Source organism: Leucoraja erinacea, chromosome 23 (assembly GCF_028641065.1).
Source record: "Leucoraja erinacea ecotype New England chromosome 23, Leri_hhj_1, whole genome shotgun sequence".
Lineage (NCBI taxonomy): Eukaryota > Metazoa > Chordata > Chondrichthyes > Rajiformes > Rajidae > Leucoraja > Leucoraja erinaceus.
The window spans coordinates 16,929,452-16,951,548 of NC_073399.1; the positions used below are offsets into that span (position 1 = coordinate 16,929,452).

The 22,097-nt window shown below is 44.6% G+C and overlaps 1 protein-coding gene across 1 annotated transcript in view; it reads right to left on the reverse strand.

Moving 5' to 3' along the window:
• Nucleotides 1-389: 389 nt before the first annotated feature.
• The window catches only part of fscn2b (fascin actin-bundling protein 2b, retinal), a 36,370-nt gene continuing 14,662 nt past the window's right edge, over nt 390-22,097 (reverse strand). Inside the window, exons 2-5 of the mRNA XM_055653975.1 lie at nt 8,527-8,683; nt 7,355-7,476; nt 3,467-3,634; nt 390-2,436 (exon numbers count right to left, since the gene is read on the reverse strand). Of these exons, the coding sequence (XP_055509950.1) occupies nt 2,231-2,436; nt 3,467-3,634; nt 7,355-7,476; nt 8,527-8,683 (653 nt within the window). The 3' untranslated portion in view covers nt 390-2,230. The remainder of the gene's footprint in view (nt 2,437-3,466; nt 3,635-7,354; nt 7,477-8,526; nt 8,684-22,097) is intronic.

Genomic DNA, 22,097 nt, shown 5'->3' on the forward strand with positions numbered 1-22,097 from the left:
TTCCTGCAATGGTTGTGAATGTGTGAAGTCGTGGCATGTGTTTTAACACCAATCAGAGGACAACATAGTCATCCTTGATAGCCGCTGAACCTCACTAAGAACATTAAGAATGAACTTCCATTCACCAGTAATAACGGCTTGCAGATTTAGAACAGTACAGCACAGAAACAGGCCCATAATGTCAATGCTGAAAATTCAAACCACTAAAATGATCCACAATATCCCTTGGTCCCGTTGTTAAGACAGCCACCCGTTGCTAGTTTATTATAAATAGAGTTATAAATGTAAAATGTTTATGTTCCAAATTAACACAAATCTTAAAGTAATTTCTCAGGATTAGACTGTATTAATTTACTAACAAAACAGGAACAGACTTTATGACAACAGTGTATGCACTAAATAATATATATATTTGAAACACCCTAAATAACTGTTACTCAGACAATATATATGACCATTACAAAGTTAACTGTGTCACCGAGTGTATCCTAGTAGGTTCAGTGTGTGAACAATCTACATATCCAATTAAAATACAAATGTACAAGGAAAATTATTTGTACGTGAAGCTGTTCAGTGCCAAACCCGCTTAATGCATGCTTTGAGTCGCCAGATTACTGGCAGGTCTCCTATGGCATTAGTCACTGCAATCAGAAGACATTTTTTGTAACAGTGGAGGGATCATCAACTAAATATGACAGAGGCAATGTGGTAGGAAATGAATCATAAGAAATTTGAGCCACATGCAAAACTTTTAACATATCACTGTTTGGAGACTCATAATAATGGCAGGTTTTATGTACATGGGGTTTCTGCTGTGCCTGGCTGATGTGTTTACTTACCATACAACACACTGATGCAGCTGGTAGAGCTGCTGCCTCACAGCGCCAGAGACCCGGGTTCGATCCTGATCTCAGGTGCTGTCTGTGTTGAGTTTGCATGTTCTCCCTATGACCGCGTAGATTTCCTCCAGGTGCCCCAGTTTCCTCCCACATTATAAAGACATGCGGGTTTGTAGGTTCATTGGCCTCTGTAAATTGTCCCCAGAGTATTGGGAGTGGATGCAAAAGTGGAATAACATAGAACTAGTGGGAAAGGGTGACGATGAACAGCATGGACTCGGTGGGCCGAAAGGCCTGTTTCCATGCTGTATTGTTAAAACACATGCTTGCTGTATAATAAGCATCATAACTGAGGCCGAGATCTACAATATATACAGTTGTTTTTCACTTGTTCCCAGTCTCCGTGCTATACTAGCAGAAGTACAGATTATCTAATCAAGGATGAAATAAAACCTCACCATATATACAAAGCAATCAGTTAGCACCTAACTAGAATGAGTTTCATGAAATATTTTCCTGCAATAAATGCGAGAAACTGTAGCCTAAAAGACAATACGTAGCTTACTCTTGTCCTGAATGAGACTGAAATGCCAAGCATATCATGCAATCATTATCTCCAAAGTACCTGTATATGTTGTGAGTGTTAAATGGGCTCCACAGATCAGATGACAAATTCAAATGTGTAGCAAGGAACTGCAGATGCTGGTTTAAACAGAAGATAGACACAAAAAGTTGGAGTAACTCAGAAGGTCATATAGCATCTCTGGAGAAAAGGAATGGGTGACGTTTCGGGTCGAGACCCTTCTTCAGACTGAGAATCAGGGGAAAGTGAAACGAGAGATATAGACGGTGATATAGAGAGATATAGAACAAATGAATTAAAGATATGCAAAAAAGTAACGATGATAAAGGAAACATTGTTAGCTATGGGCGAGGTGAAATTGAGTGACAGATTATGAGACAACAAGCCGACTTTAAATCTAGTACAACAAATTGGGTGTGGGAGGGATGGAGAGAGAGGGGATGCCAGGGTTACTTGAAGTTGGAGAAATCAATCTTCCTACCACTGGGTTGTAAGCTGCCCAAAATTGAAATTGATTAGTACGGGTGTCAGAGGTTATGGAGAGAAGGCAGGAGAATGAGGTTAGGAGGGAGAGATAGATCAGCCATGATTGAATGGCGGAGTAAACGTGATGGGCCAATTGGCCTAATTCTGCTCCTATCACTTATGATGTTATGATTTTATGAAATGGTGGATTCTTAACAAAGGGCCTAATTTAACATTTAATATTAATCTTTGCAGATTGTCCTTTGATCTTTCCCTACATATCCATCACATCATACATAGAATGCATCTCTAATTCACACGGTCTACTGGGACTGTCCATTCTTTAATATTCCCACAATGTGGAACTGTCTACTTCATCTGCGTCTGCTCTAAGTGTGCCTGCTTGGTTTCCTCGCAGATATTTTTCGTTCTTTCCTTTGATGGCCAGTCGACCGTGATCTCGAAACTCCAAGTAAAAGTCTTCAGGAGTGGTGCTGTCAGTGCAGATAGTGCCGCTACTGGATACGCACCAGAACTTGCCATCTGAGCCTGTGGAGAAGGAAGATAAGTTTAAAGCTGTGATGGGATAAATGCCGTGTCGAAGATTCGAATATAAAGCCAACTACACATAGCCAACCCTTCGCACTTCACATCATTTTACACATTTGTTGCTCAATATGAATGTTTTTTTCCCCAGGAATTTATTTGATACATTGGGGCGGCACGGTGGCGCAGCGGTAGGGTTGCTGCCGTACGGCGCCAGAGACCGGGGTTCCATCCTGACTATGGAGGCTGTATGTATGGAGTTTGTACCTTCTCCCTGTGACTGCGCAGGTTTCCTCCAGGTGCTCTGGTTTCCTCCCACATTCCAAAGCCCTACAGGTTCGTAGGTTAATTGGCTTACAGTAGGTAAAAAATGTCAATAAATTGTCCCTAGTGTGTAGGATAGTGCTAGTGTATGGGGTGATCCCCATAAGTCCTGAGTTATCTAAAGTTGTCTCTATACATTACCCCCAATGTATAGGGAGTGGATAGGATGGTAGAATAACAGATCTAGTGTGTTACGGATGATCAAAAGTCGATGTGGACTCAGTGGGCCAAAGGTAGACACAAAGTGCTGGAGTAACGTTTCGGGACCCAAAACTTCAACCGCCCTTTTTCTCCAGAGATGATGCCTGATCTGGTGAGTTACTCCAGCACCTTGTGTCGACCAGCTTCTGCAGGTCTGCAGTTCTTTGTTTCTACAGCGGGACAAAGGTTTACCTGAACTACACTAAACAAATCAGGCAGATATGATAATGGCATTTAAGAGGCTTTTAGAAGGGAATATAGATAAACAGCAAATGGAGTAATATGGATCATGTACACACACATGTCTGGTGAGCGATAGGTGGATACAGGTGAGGGGGGGTTTGATTGGCAGAGGGTGGAGTACGTGACGGAGGGCAGACGTAAAAAGGAGACAAATTAGGAAAGAAAGGGAGGAGTGAAATGTAAATCCAGAGGAAGGGATAGGAGTGGAATGTTAAGCTCAAGTAAAAGTGTATCCAACACATGTTCCTAGAATCCAGGTGCTCACCTTTAATCTGATAGGCTCCATTTTCAAAATCGAGCTGAAAGACATCATAAGCCGACCGGTTGGCATCGAGTGTTCTGGAGCTTTTGTGGTGGGAGACAAATCCATGATCTCCTCGTAGAACCAGGATAGGCCTGTTAATCAGTCTCAGTGTAAACTCTTCATCTTCACCTGATGCCAAAGACAAGACAATATCAGTGGTCTGCCATCTTGCCATGCAGCAGTCTTCTACTTATGGAGTCCACACACAAGATTCGAAGTTGTTCAGCCAGAGCTGAACACACATGTCGGCATCCGCATACAAGGTGTCTGTCTTGCATTCCTTGTGCCTCTTGTGCGTGGTGGTGGAAAGATTTGTGAAAACGGGGCCGCAACGTGAATGCTCTTTCCTTGACCCCTATTCAGCAGTGAAGTGCTGCCAATCATTCTGAGGGAAATTGATTCTGAGGGGAATTGACGTAGCCTAGAGCATCATACTAATCAACCATTCCATTGGCTCCGTCTACCCTTCACGTTGCCTCGGCAAGGCCAGCAGCATAACCAAGGACCAGTCTCACCCCTGTTACTCCCTCTTCTCCCCTCTCCCATCGGGCAAGAGGTACGGAGGTTTGAAAACGCATACCTCCGGATTCAGGAACAGTTTCTTCTAAGCTGTTATCATGCGACTGAACCATCCTATCACCAACTACAGAGCGGTCCTGACTGCCCATGTGATAAATGTTATACCTTTTATCCCATATCTGTACACCATGGTACACCACGCTTGCTTTTATTCATGTATAGTCTTTTCGCTGACCGTTTAGCATGCAAAAAGCTTTTCACAGTACCTTGGTACACATGCCAATAAGAAACTAAATAAAACTACGATTGAAAGATACAGCATGGAAACAAGTCCTTCAAACTTCAAAAAGGGAGTGTAGTGTAGCTTCACAAAGTTAATTCCCGGGATGGCGGGACTGCCATATGCCGAGAGAATGGAGAGGCTGGGCTTGTATACTCTGGAGTTTAGAAGTTAAAGGGTATCTTATTGAGTCATATGTTTATTAAGGGTTTGGACACATGTTCCTGATGTTGGAGGAGTCCAGAACCAGGGGCCACAGTTTAAGAATAAGGGGTAAGCCATTTAGAACGGAGTCGAGGAAACACTTTTTCTCACAGAGAGTTGTGAGTCTGTGGAATTCTCTGCCTCAGAGGGTGGTGGAGGCCGGTTCTCTGAACCTTTCAAGAGAGACCTAGATAGGGCTCTTAAAGATGGCAGAGTCAAGGGATATGGGGAGAAGGCAGGAACGGGGTACTGATTGGGGATGATCAGCCATGATCACATTGAATGGCGGTGCTGGCTCGAAGGGCCAAATGGCCTACTCCTGCACCTATTGTCTATTGTCTATAAACCAACGAGTTCACGCCGACCGCACAAGTTCTACGTTATCCCAGTTTCCATGTATATTCCATGCACATTAGGGGTATTTTTTACAGAGGCCAATTAACCTACAAAATCGCATGTCTTTGGAATGTGGGAGGAAACCAGATCACCCGGAGGAAACCCACGTGGTCACTGGGAGAACGTGAAACTCCACACAGACAGCACCTACGGCCAGGATCGAACCCGGGTCTCTGGCGCTGTGAATCAGCAGCTCTACCAGCTGTGTCACTGTGCTGCCCTAAAAATGGTGGAAATAGTCTTATCACTGCTTTACCGATTGGAACTTTTCATCATCAATTTAGCATCTGAGCAGAATATTAGAGGATTCCAGATTGTATAGTTAATTATCATTTGAAATTCCTCGCCAAAACAAGAAACTGCAGATATATAAGAAGGAACTGCAGATGCTGGTTTAAACCGAAGAGAGACACAAATAGTTGGAGTATCTCCAGAGAGAACGAATGGGTGACGTTTCGGGTCGAGATCAAAAATAGACACAAAGTGTTTGAAAAGATTCCGCACCCCCCCCCCACCTCCCATCACCGATCAATCTAACGACAGGTCCTGACCCGAACCTATCCATATTCTCCAGGGATGCTGCCTGACCCGCTGACTATTTCAAATTCCTCCTCATTTTATCAAAGACGACATGAGTTCTCGGAGAAATATGTTTGTCACAAATATAACGCTGAACAACTTAAAGCTCAAAATTGTTCAGGAATGAGACTTGGAAAGAAGCTTGGAGAGCCAATGTCACACCTTGCTGTGTTGCTCGATTTCCCAGCTGTAAAACATCTGATGGATTTTCTACTGTAATCATTCGATATAAAATAACTTGTCTGTCAATACATGGCTCACAAAATGTATTTCTTGTTCGCTTCATTTGCTCCTTAATTAACAATTTTCCTGAAGATAAATGTGAGGCGGTTTAGCATAAGTCACTTGCTAAAACATTTAGTTTAATGAGCTTCTTGCTTAGAAAGACAAAAAATTAAGCTAAAGACCTATAGGCTTAATTAGTAACAGTGACCATTTAGCCATGCATGAGACCGCATATTGATTGTGATCTCGAAAGGAATAGCTCATGAAATATATGTAGGTTGGATGTGCTCAATGCATTTTGTTGCCATGAGAAATAGTTTCTCCTTGATTCATGCACTGCGGGCAATTTACAGATTGTAGGTAGAGAGTTAGCGAGCTTGAAGGTTTTTTTTCCATTGAAATTGTGTTCTTTAGTGACTCAATTAATGATATATTATGAAGCAGTAATTTAAAGAAACTTTTATATGTATGTAATGCCTTTCATGTCCCTTTGAGAACTTCCCAAAGCATTTTGGAACCAATTAATCCTTTTGAAATGTTGTCACCGTTGTAATTTAGGAAGGCGGACAGCTAACAACGGCAAGCCCCAACAGACAGCAATAACTGGATGAACGGTTTTAATGATGTTGATGGAGAGATACCCGTTGCCCGGGATACCAGCCACTATTCCCCTGCTTTTTAGATCATACTTTAGGTTTATTATTGTCACATGTTCAGTGAAAGGTTTCATTTTGCATGCAATCCAGTCAAATCAGATAATACTATACATAGATACAATCAAGCCAAACTCGTTCGGCACAGGGGTGGCACTGTGGTATAGTTGCTGCCTTACAGTGGCCAGAGACCCGGGTTCAATCCTGACTACGGGTGCTACCTGCAAGGAGTTTGTACGTTCTCCCTGTGACCTTGCAAGTTTTCTCCGGGTGATCCGGTATCCCTCCATACTCCAAGGACGTACAGTTTGTAGGTTAATTGGCTTCTGGAAATTGTGAATTGGCGCAAGTGTGCAGGATAGTGCTAGTGTACGGGGTAAAGGCTGGTGGGCACAGACTTGGTGGGCCAAAGGGTCTGTTTCCTCACTGCATCTCCGAAGTCTAAAGTCTAAAAGTCTAAATTACAGAGTCCATGTTCAATGTCCGCATGGTCTAGAGGCGAATCGGACAGGACTCTAGCTTATGGAAGGACCATTCAGAAGCCTGCTTTTCTTGTAAGTAGTGCCATGGAATATTTGACATCCATTTGAGAGAGGACATGGAGTTTAGTTTAATGAACCATCCAAAAGTTAGCACCTTTGACACTGTGGCATTCCTGTCCCGCTGCACTAGAAGATCAGCTTCGATGGTTTTCTTCGGTATGCCACAAGCACATTTTCAACCTACAATTTTAACTACGACCTTCCAAATATTTAGTACTGTACTTAACATTTTTCTGTCAAATTGTACAGCATCATATTATTACCAAATGTAATTGCATATTCATGAATTCTAATCTATGATTTGATTGAGGCAATTAACCTGATCAAGGCTACAGCCATTGTTAGAATAGATTGATTTAGGAATTGGTGTTCACAATGAGTGAAAATGACATAATAATTCTCATTCCTTCATTTATAATTTTCTTAAGGAGATTCTCCTTGCATAACTCACCAGCTGAATCGCTCACAGATGCCAGCTGTCCGTTTTTCTTTGTACATACGTATTTGCCATTGTTGGCCTTGAGTGCGATTCTTCTCCCACGCCACACTATTTCAAACATACAGTCGGCATCTCTGGAATTGAAAGCGTAAAAAATCCATTCAAAAGCTGTCTGACCTCCATCTTTCACCAGATCCATGTGTTCAGGCTTTTAGACTTGATATATATTTTTTTTAATTGACAATTATTCCTAGTGTGTAGGATAGTGTTATTGTACAGGGTGCTCACTAGTTGGCACGGACTCGGTGGGCCGGAGGGCCTGTGTCCCACGCTGTATCTCTAAAGATCCAGTGAAAGAGATACAGTGTGGAAACAGGCCTTTCGGCCCACCGGATCCGTGCCAAAAAAGTGATCATCCCGTACACCAGCACAATCCTACACAATAGGAATCATTTACAGTTTTATTTTCACCGAAGCTAATTAACTTCAAACCGGAACATCCGATACAAAAACCCACACGGTCATAGGGAGAACATGCAAACTCCGTACAGACAGCGTGCAAACCCAGAACTAACTAAATTGTCAACTAAAGGCTAGGAACAAAATGCTGGAGTAACTCAGCGGGTCAGACAGCAACTCTGGAGAGAAGGAATAGATGACGTTTCAGGTCAGAACTCTTCTTCAGACTGAAGGGGTCTGAGGAACTTGCCTGACGAAGGGTTCCGACCCAAAATATCACCTATTCCGTTTCTCCAGAAATGCCGCCTCACCCGCTGAGTTACACCAGCATTTTGTGTCTATCTTTAGCTGGCAATTTAGGTTAGTTTACACATACAGAGAGGAAACAGGCCCTTTTGCTAAACGAGTCAACGCCGACCATCGATCCCCATACACTGCATTACCCTACACACTGGGGACAATTTACCGAGACCAAATAACCTACAAACCTGCACGGATCGGGGATGTGGGAGGAAACAAGAGCATCCGGATAAAAACACGAACACAAGAATGTACAAACTCAACATCAACAGCGCGTGTAGTCAGGATTGAACCTAGGTCACAGGCGCTGCAAGGAAGCAACTCTAATACTGAGCCACTATGCCACCATTGTGCCAGCTGATGGTATTAACACAGTGACCAGTTTACATAATTCCTAAACTCTCTCAGAGAAGGAGATAACTCACACTTCAGTAGCTGTGGATTGGATCCCTCCATGAGCCACCAATGTCCAGAAGTTGCCCGTGTGTGTACGTAAGATACACTTCTTAGTCTCTTTATCAATTTCCATCTGATACGTTTCCTGATGTGTTTCTTCATCCTGGTTGGCGGAGATATTCACGCCTAGCAAGAAAACAATGATTAAATTAGATTAGGAGTCTTTCTAATCTAATTCCCTCCACAGGTTCTGCCTGACCTGCTGAGTTACCCCAGCATTTTGTGTTTTGTTCAGGATTTCAGCATCTGCAGTTCCTTGTGTACCTAAATTAAAATAACATCACATTGGCACCACCGGGGTATTTAGCGGATGTCATTCAATCTCTGTATCTTGTAATCACAAAGAGTTTCAAGAAGGGTCTCGACCCGAAACGTCACCCATTCCTACTATCCAGATGCTGCCTGTCCCACTGAGTTACTCCAGCATTTTGTGTCGACCAACAAAAGTCAATTGACAAAGTAACAAAAGTCACCCATTCCTTCTCTCCAGGTCTGAAGAAAGGTCTCGACCCATAACATCACCCATTCCTTCTCTCCAGAGATGCTGCCTCACCCGCTGAGTTTCTCCAGCATTTTTATCTACCTTCAAAGAAAGGTTTGGTAGGTTCTTAGTTATATTTATGGGTTAAATCTTTTTTTAAAGACATCATTCTTTAAAAATCTGGTTCAGCTCTCCTACAGGAGTTGGAGACTTTTCTTTGCTGACTCTGTTACGAGTTCATTCTTCAAGGCTTACAGATGGCTGCACTGGTTAAGTCAATGAGTAGTCATAGCAGCAGACTAGGCACAAGAGTCTGGTATTACAAACAAGGTTTTAGGAAACAATGTCACAAAGTGAGAGAAGCCTTTAGAATTTCTCACCTGAAGAGTGGGTCTTTAAAACTAATTAACCATTCCTGTCTATCCCACTGTAGTCAATAATTCTTCAGCAAAGGCAATTTTCCCAGCCATGTAAGGTTCTGATTTAGATCTAGAACTTTAGATTTTTAGACACAGCGCAGAAACAAACTTATTTTCCCACCGAGTCTGTGCAGATCATCAATCACCCCGTACACTTGCACTATCCTACACACTAACGACAATTTACAGTGGCCAATTAACCTACGAACCTGCATCTTTTTGGAGTGTGGGAGGAAACGGGAGAACCTGGAGAAAACCCACGTGGTCACAGGGAGAACGTACAAACTCAGTATAGACGGCACCCGTAGTCAGGATCGAAACCGGGTCTCTGGCATTGCGAGGAAGCAACTGTACCGCTGCGCCACCGTGTCGCCCCTGATCGGTCCTTAGGCTGTGGACAGAAGCATGGATAAACTAGTCTCAGACTTCCATTCCTTTCAGCAGCCCAGCCGCTCAGTCGGACTGGAGGCCTGTGACTAGTGGTGTGCCTAAAGGCCCTGTCACACGAGCATGCGACTGCATGCAGCAAGCGCGACCAAACCGGAAGCGGAGGTCGAGTGATCCCCGTACAGGGCCGGTCCCACCAGCATGCGACTGCATGCGGCGAGCGGGACCAAACCGGAAGCGGAGGCCGCGCGGAGGTCAAGTGAGTGACGTGAAGTTTGAGCGAAGTCCGCGGGAAGTTCGCGAGTGACGTAAGGCATCAAGACGTGCGTACGGCGTCGAGACGCTGCGTATGCCCATCGAGGTGGTGCGTAAGGCGCTGAGGCGGCTGCGAGCCGGCAGGCCGTTGCCGCGCAGAATTTTTGAACACTGTCAGTTTTTCGGAGCCCTGCGCGATGTCGGGACCAGCTCCGCACAACTCGATACGGCCCGGCGACCGAAGTGGGACCGGCCCCGCGAGGCCGTAAGGCTCAAGCGACCACGTTAGGTCGCGTTTGCCGCATGCAGTTGCATGCTCGTGGGACAGGCCCTTCACGGTTTGGTGCTAGGCCCATTACTGTTTGTCATCTATATCAATGATTTGGATGAGAACATATACAGCAAGATTAGCAAGTTGGCAATGATACAAAAGTGGGTGGTTTTGCAGATAGTGAAGATGGTTATGAAAAATTGCAGCAGGATCTTGATCAATTGGCTAAGTGGGCTGGGAATTTACTACAGAGAAATGTGAGGTGTTCCATTTTGGAAAGTCTAACATGGACAGGACCTACACAGGGAATGGTAGTGCTCCGGAGAGTGTTGTAGAGCAGGTGGGGATCTAGGAGTGCAGGTGCATGGTTTCTTGAAGGTAGAGCCTCAGGTAGATAGGGTGGTCAACAAGGCGTGTGGCACATTGGCCTTCATCAGCCAGAGTATTGAGTATAGAAGTTGGGAGGTCATGTTGCAGTTGTATAAGACGTTGGTGATTTAGAGTATTGTGTTCAGTTCTGGGCACCGTGTTATAGAAAAGATGTTGTCAAGCTGGAAAGGATACAGAGAAGATTTAGAAGGAAGTTGCCAGGGCAAGAAGGACTATCGCAACATTTAAGAAACAGGTAGACTGGTACATGGATAGGACAGGTTTGGAGGGATATGGACCAAACGCGGGCAGGTGGGACTAGTGTTGCTGGGATATGTTGGCCGATGTGGGCAAGTTGGGCCAAGGGGTCAGTTTCCGTACCGGGTCACTCTATGGCTCTATGAGCTGCAGCAGAGATTGTGTCACCTCACCTGGTTCTCTCACTAGACTGGAGCCGAGTACTAAACCTATAACCAGGTCCTCACTAAGAATCCTCCCTACTATTCACGTACAAACGCAATAGAGCCTGACAACAGTTCCCAATATTTACTGTTATTGTAAAGCTTTAGACCTAGGAAGGCGCCATTATATCTCCGTATTTTGATGCTGAAATATCAGTAAACACAGTAAAGCTTAAATAATGAAATGATTTTGTTGCACCCTGTGTCACGACACACAAAGCCATCTCTCCACAAGGGTTTACGTTACAGGGTCAAGGGCAGAGCAATTTGATTCAACAATAGTCAAGCAGAGTACACGTTTGATTATCTTACAGCACTAAAGAAAGGCCATTCAGCCCATCCGATCCATGCTGGCATGCAGGGTGGCACAGTAGAGTTGCAGCCTCAAAGCACCAAATACTGACTACGGTGCTGTCTGTATGGAGTTTGTATGTTCTCCTTGGGACTGTGTGGGTTTTCTCCGGGTGCTCCGATTTCCTCCCACACTCCAAGGACGTGCAGGTTTGTAGGTTAATTGGCTTAGGTAAGTTGTAAAAATTGTTCATCGTGCGTTAGATAGATTGCTGATCAGCGCGGACTCGGAGGGCCCAAGGATCTGTTTCCGCGCTGTATCTCTAAAGTCTGATGTAAAGTAAAGTACAGTTCCATTCCATTTCTCAACGTTTTTCTGTACCTGTATAAATTACTTTCTTTCACATGTGCCCATCAACTCCTTTTTGATTCTCTTGCAATTAACTTACACTAAGGGGCAACTTGCAGTAGTATTTTAATCTCCCAGCACATCGTTTGGGGTATGGGAGGAAACCAGATCACCTATGGTTTAATTCACTGATTAATTGGGGCACAAACATGATCAATGTACGTTTGACTGTATTAATCGCACCTCATCTGCCATTATAAAAATATTCACAGTTTTTTAAGAAACTATTTTGAGCATTACTTCAACAATGATATACTGTAGCCAAAGACTTATACAGAATGGAAACAGGCCCTTCAGCCCAATTCATTCATGCTGATCATTAAGATGACCCATCTAAGCTAGTCTCATATTTAGGGTGGCACAGTAGCACAGCACTCGAGTTGTTGCCTCGCAGGGCCAGAGACCTGGGTTTGATCTTGAACACTATCTCTAAACACTAAAGTAATTACCAATTGAAGAGTAAAATTTGTCTTTGGGATCCATAAGTGTCTGATGATGCATTGGTTCCTGTTATGGGGCTGTCCCACTTGCGCAACTCTTTCGTCGACTGCCGGCACCCGTCATAGGTCGTTGCAGGTCGCCAAAAATGTTCAATAATGTTGAACATCCAGCGTCGACCAGAACAAGTTAGGACTCTTTGTGCAACTACTCACGACCATTCAGGCTTCAACCCGCGACATGTCCCCAGGGTGTCGCCTGTATGGTCGTGAATAGTCTCCTCAGTCGCCCAAAGAGTCTTAGCGTCTCTCTGGTTGCCGCTGGATTTTCAACGTTGAAAACTTTTGGCGACCTGCAACAGCCTATGACGGGTGCCGGCAGTCGCCGAAACAGTCGCGTAAGTGGGACAGGTTCATTTTACTCTTTGTTCTGTGGTCAGTCTCATAGGCTTTCATAGCATAGAGCAGCGGGAGGGAGCTTTGTAGCATTGCTTCACTGCTACTGTTCACGTTCAATTTGTATCTCACAATCATCTTCATGGTTCCAGATTATTCAACGAGATGTCGCCAAGTGAGTGGAAGAATCAGACAGACAACACTTATCCAGGCTCACACTTGACCGGTCTCAGCTGGGGTGAGCCTGGGGTGAGCACAACTGGCCTCACTGCTCCACTTCAACATTTGCTCCATAGTAGCACCTTCACCCGAGCAAGAAAGTCTTTGGCACTAATCCATTCAGCAGACTTCAGAAGCTTCATATTGACGGGGTGCTCATAAGTTCATAAGTGATAGGAGCAGAGTTAGGCTATTCGGCCCATCAAATCTATGCCATTCAATCATGGCTGATCTATCTTTCCCTCTCAACCCCACTCTCCTGCCTTCTCCCCATAACCCCTGACACCCGTACTAATCCAGAATCTATCAAACTCTGCCGTCAAAATATCCATTGACTTTGTCTCCACGGCCGTCTGTGGCAATGAATTCCACAGATTCACCATCCTGCACTATTGTTGGAGATACTTTCAGTTAAAATGTTAAACCTGCCACGTGGATATAAAATCTATGGGCAGGACTTAAGTTTAACACAATCTGGAGAAGAAAAGATAAGGTTATGAGAGGGATAGATAAGATGAAGAGAGGAAAAGATAAGATCATGAGAGGAATAGATAGGGTAAATGCGCAGAGTCTTTTACCCAGAGTTTAAGGTGAGGGTGGGGGGAAAGATTTAATAGCAACCTGAGGGGCAACTTCCTTACAGAATGGGTGGTACAAGCTGTCTGAAGAGGGAGAAAAGGCAGGTACAATCACATGTTTAAAAAAACATTTGGATGGGTACATGGGTAGGACAGGTTTAGCGGCATATGGGTCAAATGCAGGTAGATTGGACCAGTGCAGATGGGGTGTGTTGGTTGGTTTGGGCAAGTTGGGTCGAAGGGCCTGTTTCCTCGCTGTGTGACTATGACTAAAAGGAAGAGGAATAAATGGTGAATGTGAAGAAGAGCTCACTCCACCATTCCACCATTCCACCCCCATCCCCCCCTCCCCACAAATCCTTATCCAATCAATATCTTACGCCTGAAAATACTTCTCTGAGAAACGGTTTGGAAGAACTGTAGCACAGAAATGAACAAAACCTCAAAGAAAGAAGGGGGAAAATAGGGGTGTAAATAAAAAATAAATGTTAAAACAAAAAAACAGAAAACCTTCAAGGGGTGTGCCACCTAAACTATGAAATGCCAACTCCCAGCCATGCATTGCACATTTTTGTCCAATGTGTTATGTCATTATATATTTACAAGGGTCGCGACCCAAAAAGTCATGCATTCCTTCTCTCCAAAAATGCTGAGTTACTCCAGCTTTATCTGTCTATCTTCCATTTACAATGATCCATCCATTCTACCTCCACTTATAACCCTCCATCCGTGCAACTTTCTCTCTCAAACCTGCCCTTCGATTCTTGCTGCCTCTCACCGATGCTTACGTCAGCTGATGAACCTACCAGCATGTCTATGGGCTGTGGGAGGAAACCAGAACACCCAGAGGAAACCAATGCGGTTACGGAGCAAATGTGCAAACTGCACAGATAGCTCCTGAGGTCAGGATCAAACCACAGTCCCCGGAACATTTAGACAGCAGCACTCACTGTTGCACCATCTTGCTGACTAATACCAGCCTAATTCAAGTGGAATTGTTTTTCATTTTGCCGAAGACAATGGGCTTGCCAACATTCCCAAGGATGTACGGAACAGGACACCACTTCCTAACTGGAGTATAATTACAGTCCACTTCAGAGTCTGTCAGAGGTTACAAATCTTTTGCATTCTGTTCTGAAGTGGGCGCCGGAGGTTGGTCGAGGATACGGCGCCAGAACAAAGAGGGACCTGGCATTGGGGAGGGGTCGCTGTGAACAAAAAGGGACCCAGCATGGGTGGGGGGGTGTTAGGTGCCGAGAGAACAAAGGGAGACCATTGGGGACCACATTGAACACTTGTAACTTTGTCGGAGTCCAATACATGGCGACTCTTTGCATAATTTGTGCATGGTGTCCGCGTTTTTATTATTTTTTGTCTATGTTTATATGTAGTTTTTGTTATTTTATGTTGGGGTGTGGTGTGGGGGGGTGCGGGTGGGGTGGGAGGGAGGGGGAAACTTTTAAATCTCTCCCTGCACTGGAGACCCGACCTTTTTTTTTCGTCGGGTCTCAGTTGTCGTTGAGGCTGCAACGAGGAGCGGCCTCCAACAGAAGAGGCCGGGGACTCAGGTGCCGACTCACCTCACCGTCGCGGAGCTGGCCGAGACCGGAGCGGGTGGAGCGGTGGCGGAGCGCTGCCGCTGCTGCTGCTGCTGATGCGGAGGCTGCTACTGCGGGTCTGCGGACGGCGGCACCGGGAGCCCGCGGGTCCCTGGAGGGAGACCGCTTTTCAGGGCTCCTGCAACGGCGACTTCTCCCGCCCGAGTTGCGGGGTCGAAGAGCTCCTGGAGCGGGGCCTACATCACTGCCCCGCGCGGCTCGGAATGGCCGCGGGACTCTGCGAGCGCACGCCGGGGTCTCTAACATCAAGACCCGGTGTGCGACCTCGCACCACCCGGCGTGGCTTTAATGGCCGCGGGACAATCGCCATCGCCAGCCGGGGGCTTTGACTTTGACTCTGACATCGGGGTGGGGAGAGTGCAGTGGAGAGATAAGTTTTTTTTGGCCTTCCATCACAACTATGTGATGGATGTTTATGTAAAATGTAAATTATGTTGTGTCTGGGGTCTATTTGTGTGTAATGTATGGCTGCAGAAACGGCATTTCATTTGGACCTCCAGGGGTCCAAATGACAATTAAATAGACTATTGACTATTGACAAAGAATATCACCGTGACATGCCACATGTGACAATAAAGCATAAACTCTTCCTGACCATTCCCACTGCAATAGTCACTCCAGGTCAACATTTCTTGCCACTTATCAGTTCAGTAAAGTCCGCAAGGGAGGAAGCACTAGATTTGTTGTGGGCAAATTCACGGAACAGGTATATTAAGTGGCAATTATATGGACTGCTGCACCCTCATTTTGTTTCTAATCTAGTTTTTCTAATCTAATTTGGTGGAGATTAAACAGCCATAGTTCTAGCATTCACAATTCAAAAATCATAGCAATAGTTTTAGAAAAGCAGTATTTCCAAAAATGAAGTGTTAATAAAAAGGCAGCCAGCAGCAAAACAAATTTGCAGTGAATTTATATATTTTTGTAGATGTGCAGAGTGGGAGCATTGCAACAATAAATGGAGACCTGCGGTAAACATAGGTCCTTGGGTGGGTTCAGGGGTAGGGATGGGGTTGGTGGGGGGGGAGGGGAGCCAATTGTTGATCCAATCAAACCAATCATTTTATCACATAAAGGACCAGATATGGGACAACCTGTTGAATAAAGTCGGGTCATGGTTGAAACTTAGTTTAGTTTATAGAGTCATAGAGTGATACAGTGTGGAAACAGGCCCTTCGACCAACATGTCCCAGCTACACTAGTCCCACCTGCCGGCATTTGGTCCATATCCCTCCAAACCTGTCCTATCCATGTACCTGTATAACTACTTCTTAAATTTTGTGATAGTCCCAGCCTCAACTACCTCCTTTGGCAGCTTGTTCCATACCTCCACTATTCTCTGTGAAAAAGTTACCCCTCAGATTCCGATTAAATATTTTCCCCTTCACTTTAAGCGTACTTCACCTCTGGTCCTCGATTCACGTATTCTGGGCAAGAGACTCTGTGCATCTACCCATCTGTTCCTCTCATGATCTTATACACCTCTATAAGATCACCCCTCATCCTCCTGCATTCCAAGGAATAGAGTCCCAGCCTAGTCAACCACTGCATATAGCTCACACCCTCTAGTCCCAGCAACATCCTCATAAACCTTCTCTCTTTCCTATCATTCCTATAAAACGGTGCCCAGAACGGAACACAACACTCGAAATGTGGCCTCACCAACGTCTTATACAACTGCAGTATGACCTCCCAACTTCTATACTCAATACTCTGGCTGATGAAGGCCAATGTGCCAAAAGCCATTTTGACCCCCCGATCTACTTGTGACTCCACCTTCAGGGAGCTATGCATCTGCACTCCTAGATCCATCTGCTCCACAACACTACCCAGAGCCCTACCATTCACTGTGTAGGTCCGGGCCATGTTGGACTGGCAACATCTCACATTTTTCACTATTAAATTCCATCAACCATTCCTCAGCACACTTGGCCGATTGATCAAGATCCTTGCTGTTATTCAACTTTTTGCTGTGCAAGATTCAATTGATGTAGTTGGAATAGTTTGTATTGCCACCAATTTACTGGGCTCACGGACACTGCAGCTCTGAAATTGAAGCAGGATTATTCTGAAGATTGTCAACAATAGATACAGTACTTGTTTATCCATCTTGTGCCTCCTGTTGGGCTGGCCTGTAAATTAATGTCCATCTAGAGAGCAATTCAGCTGAGAAATCTGAATGAACATTGTTCTTCCAAACCATTTGCCTGAGAATGATTTTCAGTGCAGGATTTAGATTAGATTAGGTTATTGTCAGATGCACTAGGGTACAATGAAATTCCTTGTTCCCATGAAGCTCACAAAGTAGTATATGTACAGTAATGATAAATAAATACAATCATTAGTGCTAAACAGCAGAATGGTGCAAAATCCTTGTAAAGTTAAAGTATATTAAAGGATCATAACAGGATAACTGAATGAGGTAGAGTTAAACATAGAAACAGAAAATAGGTGCAGGAGTAGGCCATTCGGCTCTTCGAGCCTGCACCGCCATTCAATATGATCATGGCTGATCATCCAACTCAGTATCCTGTACCTGCCTTCTCTCCATACCCCCTGATCCCTTTAGCCACAAGGGCCACATCTAACTCCCTCTTAAATATAGCCAATGAACTGGCCTCAACTACCTTCTGCACCAGAGAATTCCAGAGATTCACCACTCTCTGTGTGAAAAAAGTTTTCCTCATCTCGGTCCTAAAAGAATTCCCCTTTATCCTTAAACTGTGACCCCTTGTTCTGGACTTCCCCAACATCGGGAACAATGTTAAGAGTAAGAGTACGTGACTGCACCTCAGATATGAGGTGTGAAAGATAATGGTTCAGGGGCATGGTGGCTCAGCGATAGAGTTGCTGCCTCACAGTGCCAGTGCCCGGGTTTGATCCTGACTACGGCTGCTGTCTGTGTGGAGTTTGTACGTTCCCCCTGTGTCCTGCGTGGGTTTTCACCGTGTGCTCTGGCTTCCTCCCTCGCTCCAAAGACGTACTCCAAAGATTTGTAGGCTAATTGGCTTCAGTAAAAAAAATTGTAAAATTGTCCCTGCAATTAGTAGGGACATTGAGGATAGTGCTGGCATGTGGAGAGCACAGGTCGGCGCGGACTCGGTGGGCCGAAGGTTCTTTATCCGTGCTGTATCTCTAAACCGAACTAAACTAAAAAGCATCGAGGAAGAAGCTGAAAGTCTGAGCTTTGGGCCTTGATGTTCGGCGATACATGTCCTACTTGCTCAGTATCATCCTTCTTGAAAGACTTGGATCTGGACATTAGTGTTTCTCCCTATTCCTCCGAGCTGTTTGGTTTACTATAGAGATACAGCATCGAAATAGGCCCTTCGGCCCACCCTGACCATCAATCACCCATTCACACAAGTTCCATGTTATCCCAAATTCTCTTTCACTTCCTACACACTTGGGCCAACTATCCTACAAACCCACAAGATTTTGCGATGTGGGAGGGAAACGGAGCGCCTGGAGGAAATCCATGCAGTCGCAGGGAGAACGTGCAGACTCCACACAGAGAGTACCCAAGGTCAGGATCGGATCCGAACTGGCGCTGCGAGGCAGCAGCTGTACTTTGGACTTTAGATTTTAAAGATACAGATAAAGAAAACAGGCTCTTCCGCCCACCAAGTCCACGCCGACCAGCGATCACCCCATACACTAGCAAGATCCTACACACTAGGGACAATTTACAATTTACAGAAGCCAATTATCCAACAAACCTATACATTCTCCCTGTGACCATGTGGGTTTTGTCGGGTGCTCCAGTTTCCCTCCTCACCACCTTATCTTCCTACATTGCATCTTTCTGGAAACAATGGACAAACTCCTCAGTCTCTCTATTCATCAACATTTCAGTGCCCTGCCTTTGATCGTATCCAATCCTTAGTTGACTGATCGATTGAAAGATACAGAATGCCCCACCTTTTGCATCCACTCCCTACACACTAAACTCCCTCATGTCTTTTGAAATATGTGGAAAAAACAGAGAACCCAGAGGAAACCGATGCAGTCATAGGGAGAACATTTTTTTAGTTTAGAGATACAGCATGCAAACACACCCTTTGGCCCACTGTGTCCACACTGAGTATTGATCACTCATTGACACTGGTTCTTTGTAATCTCACTTTCTCATCCACTCCTTATACATTCGGGGCAATTTTCAGAGGCCATTTAACCTGAAAACATGCACATCTTTTGGGATGTGGTATAAGGTACAGCACCCGGAGGAAACCCAAGTGGAGAATGTCACAAACTCCGCACAGATCGCACCCGAGGTCAGGATTGAACCCGGGTCTCTGATGCCGAGTGGCAGCGGTTCCACCAGCTTCGCCACTGTGCTGCCTTCAAATCGCAAAATATGACATATTACTATGTTGATATTCCAAAAATGCTGCATTTCACCCATGTCAGTATTTAATGTCCTCTTTACTGCACCTCAATGGAGAAATTAGCCTGGTGTAATCGAGATAGGTTGCTGTCATTTCTCCCTCACCGTTCTTTACACAGACTTTGTTTTCTCAGCAGATTCACTTTGTGATGAATGTTATACCTCCTCCAGCTCATAGGTTAAAGGATTTTTATCCACAAACACTACAATTAGAATAATAAAGATTGATGTTGATAGGTTCAGTGGTATTTTTTTAAACTTTGTCTAAAGGTTAAGTAGAGCAGTTGATTAGGTAAGAGTTGTAAATCCATGCAGTAACGCTATTAGTTAGCAGAGGTCCCGTTTATCCGTGTATGCGTGCGAATGTTTGTAAGCCCATTACCTTCGGACAGAATCTGATGTGCAATGCAAAATTATAATCATCTTTGTCACGGGACTGGATTAGCTACTTTCCTACGCTAGGCAGTGTTGGTCTGCAAATCACCATGCTACAGGAGAAAGCTGTTGATGCAGGAAATCTCTCTTCTAAATACAGGCTAGTAAATCAGTGAGTTACTTCCCACTTCTGCCATCCCAATTCCAAAGACGTGCAGGTTTGTAGATTCATTGGTTTCTGTAAATTGCCGTTAGTGTGTAGGAGGAGAAAGTGATATAACATTAAAACTGGCGTGTAGGTGATTGATGGTCGTCGTGGATTCGGTGGGACGAAGGGCCCGTTTCCACATTGTATCTCGAAAATAAAACAGAAAAAAAACCCACTACACACTTGAAATAAAAATAGGACAAATATGGAGCACAGTCAAAGCAACAGAGAAGTTATCAGAAAATCAACATTGGCATGGCCAGAGGAAATACTCAGGTGACTGGTGAACAGATAACCAGAAGTGATCAGGAAGTTATCAGTTATATGTGGGGTGCAGGGGGGAAGGAGAGAGAGTATAAGCCCATTATATAGCGATTGAGAACAGTGAGAAGAAAAACATATTTGATGGATAAGGAAGACATCATAACTCATGGGTAACAAGTGGATTACTGTAAAACACATGGCAAGCAAGCTTGTTGCTTTGAAACAACATATAACCTATGATGCAAAAAACTGTGCTTCAGGGCTGGACGCAAGTTATTATGGTGATTAGTGTAATCTGCTCCCCATCCCTAAATATGTGCATCTTGTCCTATCCTGAACTCTAGCCTGGCTTTATACCTGCTGGGAGCCCAGCTGAGTGTTGACAGAACTCATTATCTCGTTGGCTGCCAGATTTGCCGGCGACTTAAACTCACAAATTCAGCAATTTGCAAGCAGAGCTCTAAGTCCCTGAGATAGCAGCACTGCCCGACCTTGACCATGAAACAACAATTCCGCGTGCTTCTTGCAGGAATGCCAACAGTTACTTTTGTTACTATTGAAGTTCAGGATACAAGCTGATCTGAATTAAAAGGAAAAACCCAGTGTTACACTAAACCATTGTCTTGTGTATTTGGAATAATGTGCAATCAGTAATAATTTGGGCAGGAGACAAAAACCCTCGTGGACATTCAGAAGTTACCACGAGCTCCACTCAACTTGGCTCAAATGGAAACTAATTTTTCTAATTAATTTAATAAATGTATTTTGTTTTGATGTCTTTGGGAATCCACATCTGCTACAGATGAATCCTAAGCAGGGCAGGCCCAACTCAGAGCCTTACAGAGCCAGAGATCCTGGGTCGATCCTGATTGCTGGTGCTGACTGTACAGAGTTTGTTCTCCCCATGATCGCGTGGGCTTTCTCCAGGTGCTCCAGCTTCCACCAACACTCCAAAGACATACAGGTAATTGGTGCATGTGACAAATAAATGTGAACTTGAACTTGAACTTGTTTGTAGGTTAATTGGCTTTGGTAAAGTTTGTAAATTATCCCTAGCATTAAACACGGGAACAACATTAGCTACACTGGCAATGTATTTTGATCTTAGCCAGGTTGCATAAATGAAGTTTGTACTCAGTCTGAAGAAGGGTGGCAGATGCGTGGCAGTATAATATAGATAAATATGAAGTTATCCACTTTGGTGGCAAAAACAAGGGGGCATATTATTATCTCAATGGGGTTAGGTTAGGCAAGGGTGAGGTACAGCAAGACCTGGGCGTCCTTGTACACCAGTCACTGAAGGTTGGCGTGCAGGTACAGCAGGCAGTGAAGAAAGCTAATGGAATGTTGGCCTTCATAACACGAGGATTTCAGTATAGGAGTAGAGAGGTTCTTTTGCAGTTGTATAGGGCTCTGGTAAGACCACATCTGGAGTATTGCGTACAGTTTTGGTCTCCTAATTTGAGGAAGGACATCCTTGTGATTGAGGCAGTGCAGCGTAGGTTCACGAGATTGATCCCTGGGATGGTAGGACTGTCATATGAGGAAAGATTGAAAAGACTGGGCTTGTATTCACTGGAGTTTAGAAGGATGAGGGGATATCTTATAGAAGCATATAAAATTATAAAATGACTGGACAAGCTAGATGCAGGAAAAATGTTCCCAATGTTGGCCGAGTCCAGAACCAGGGGCCACAGTCTTTGAATAAAGGGGA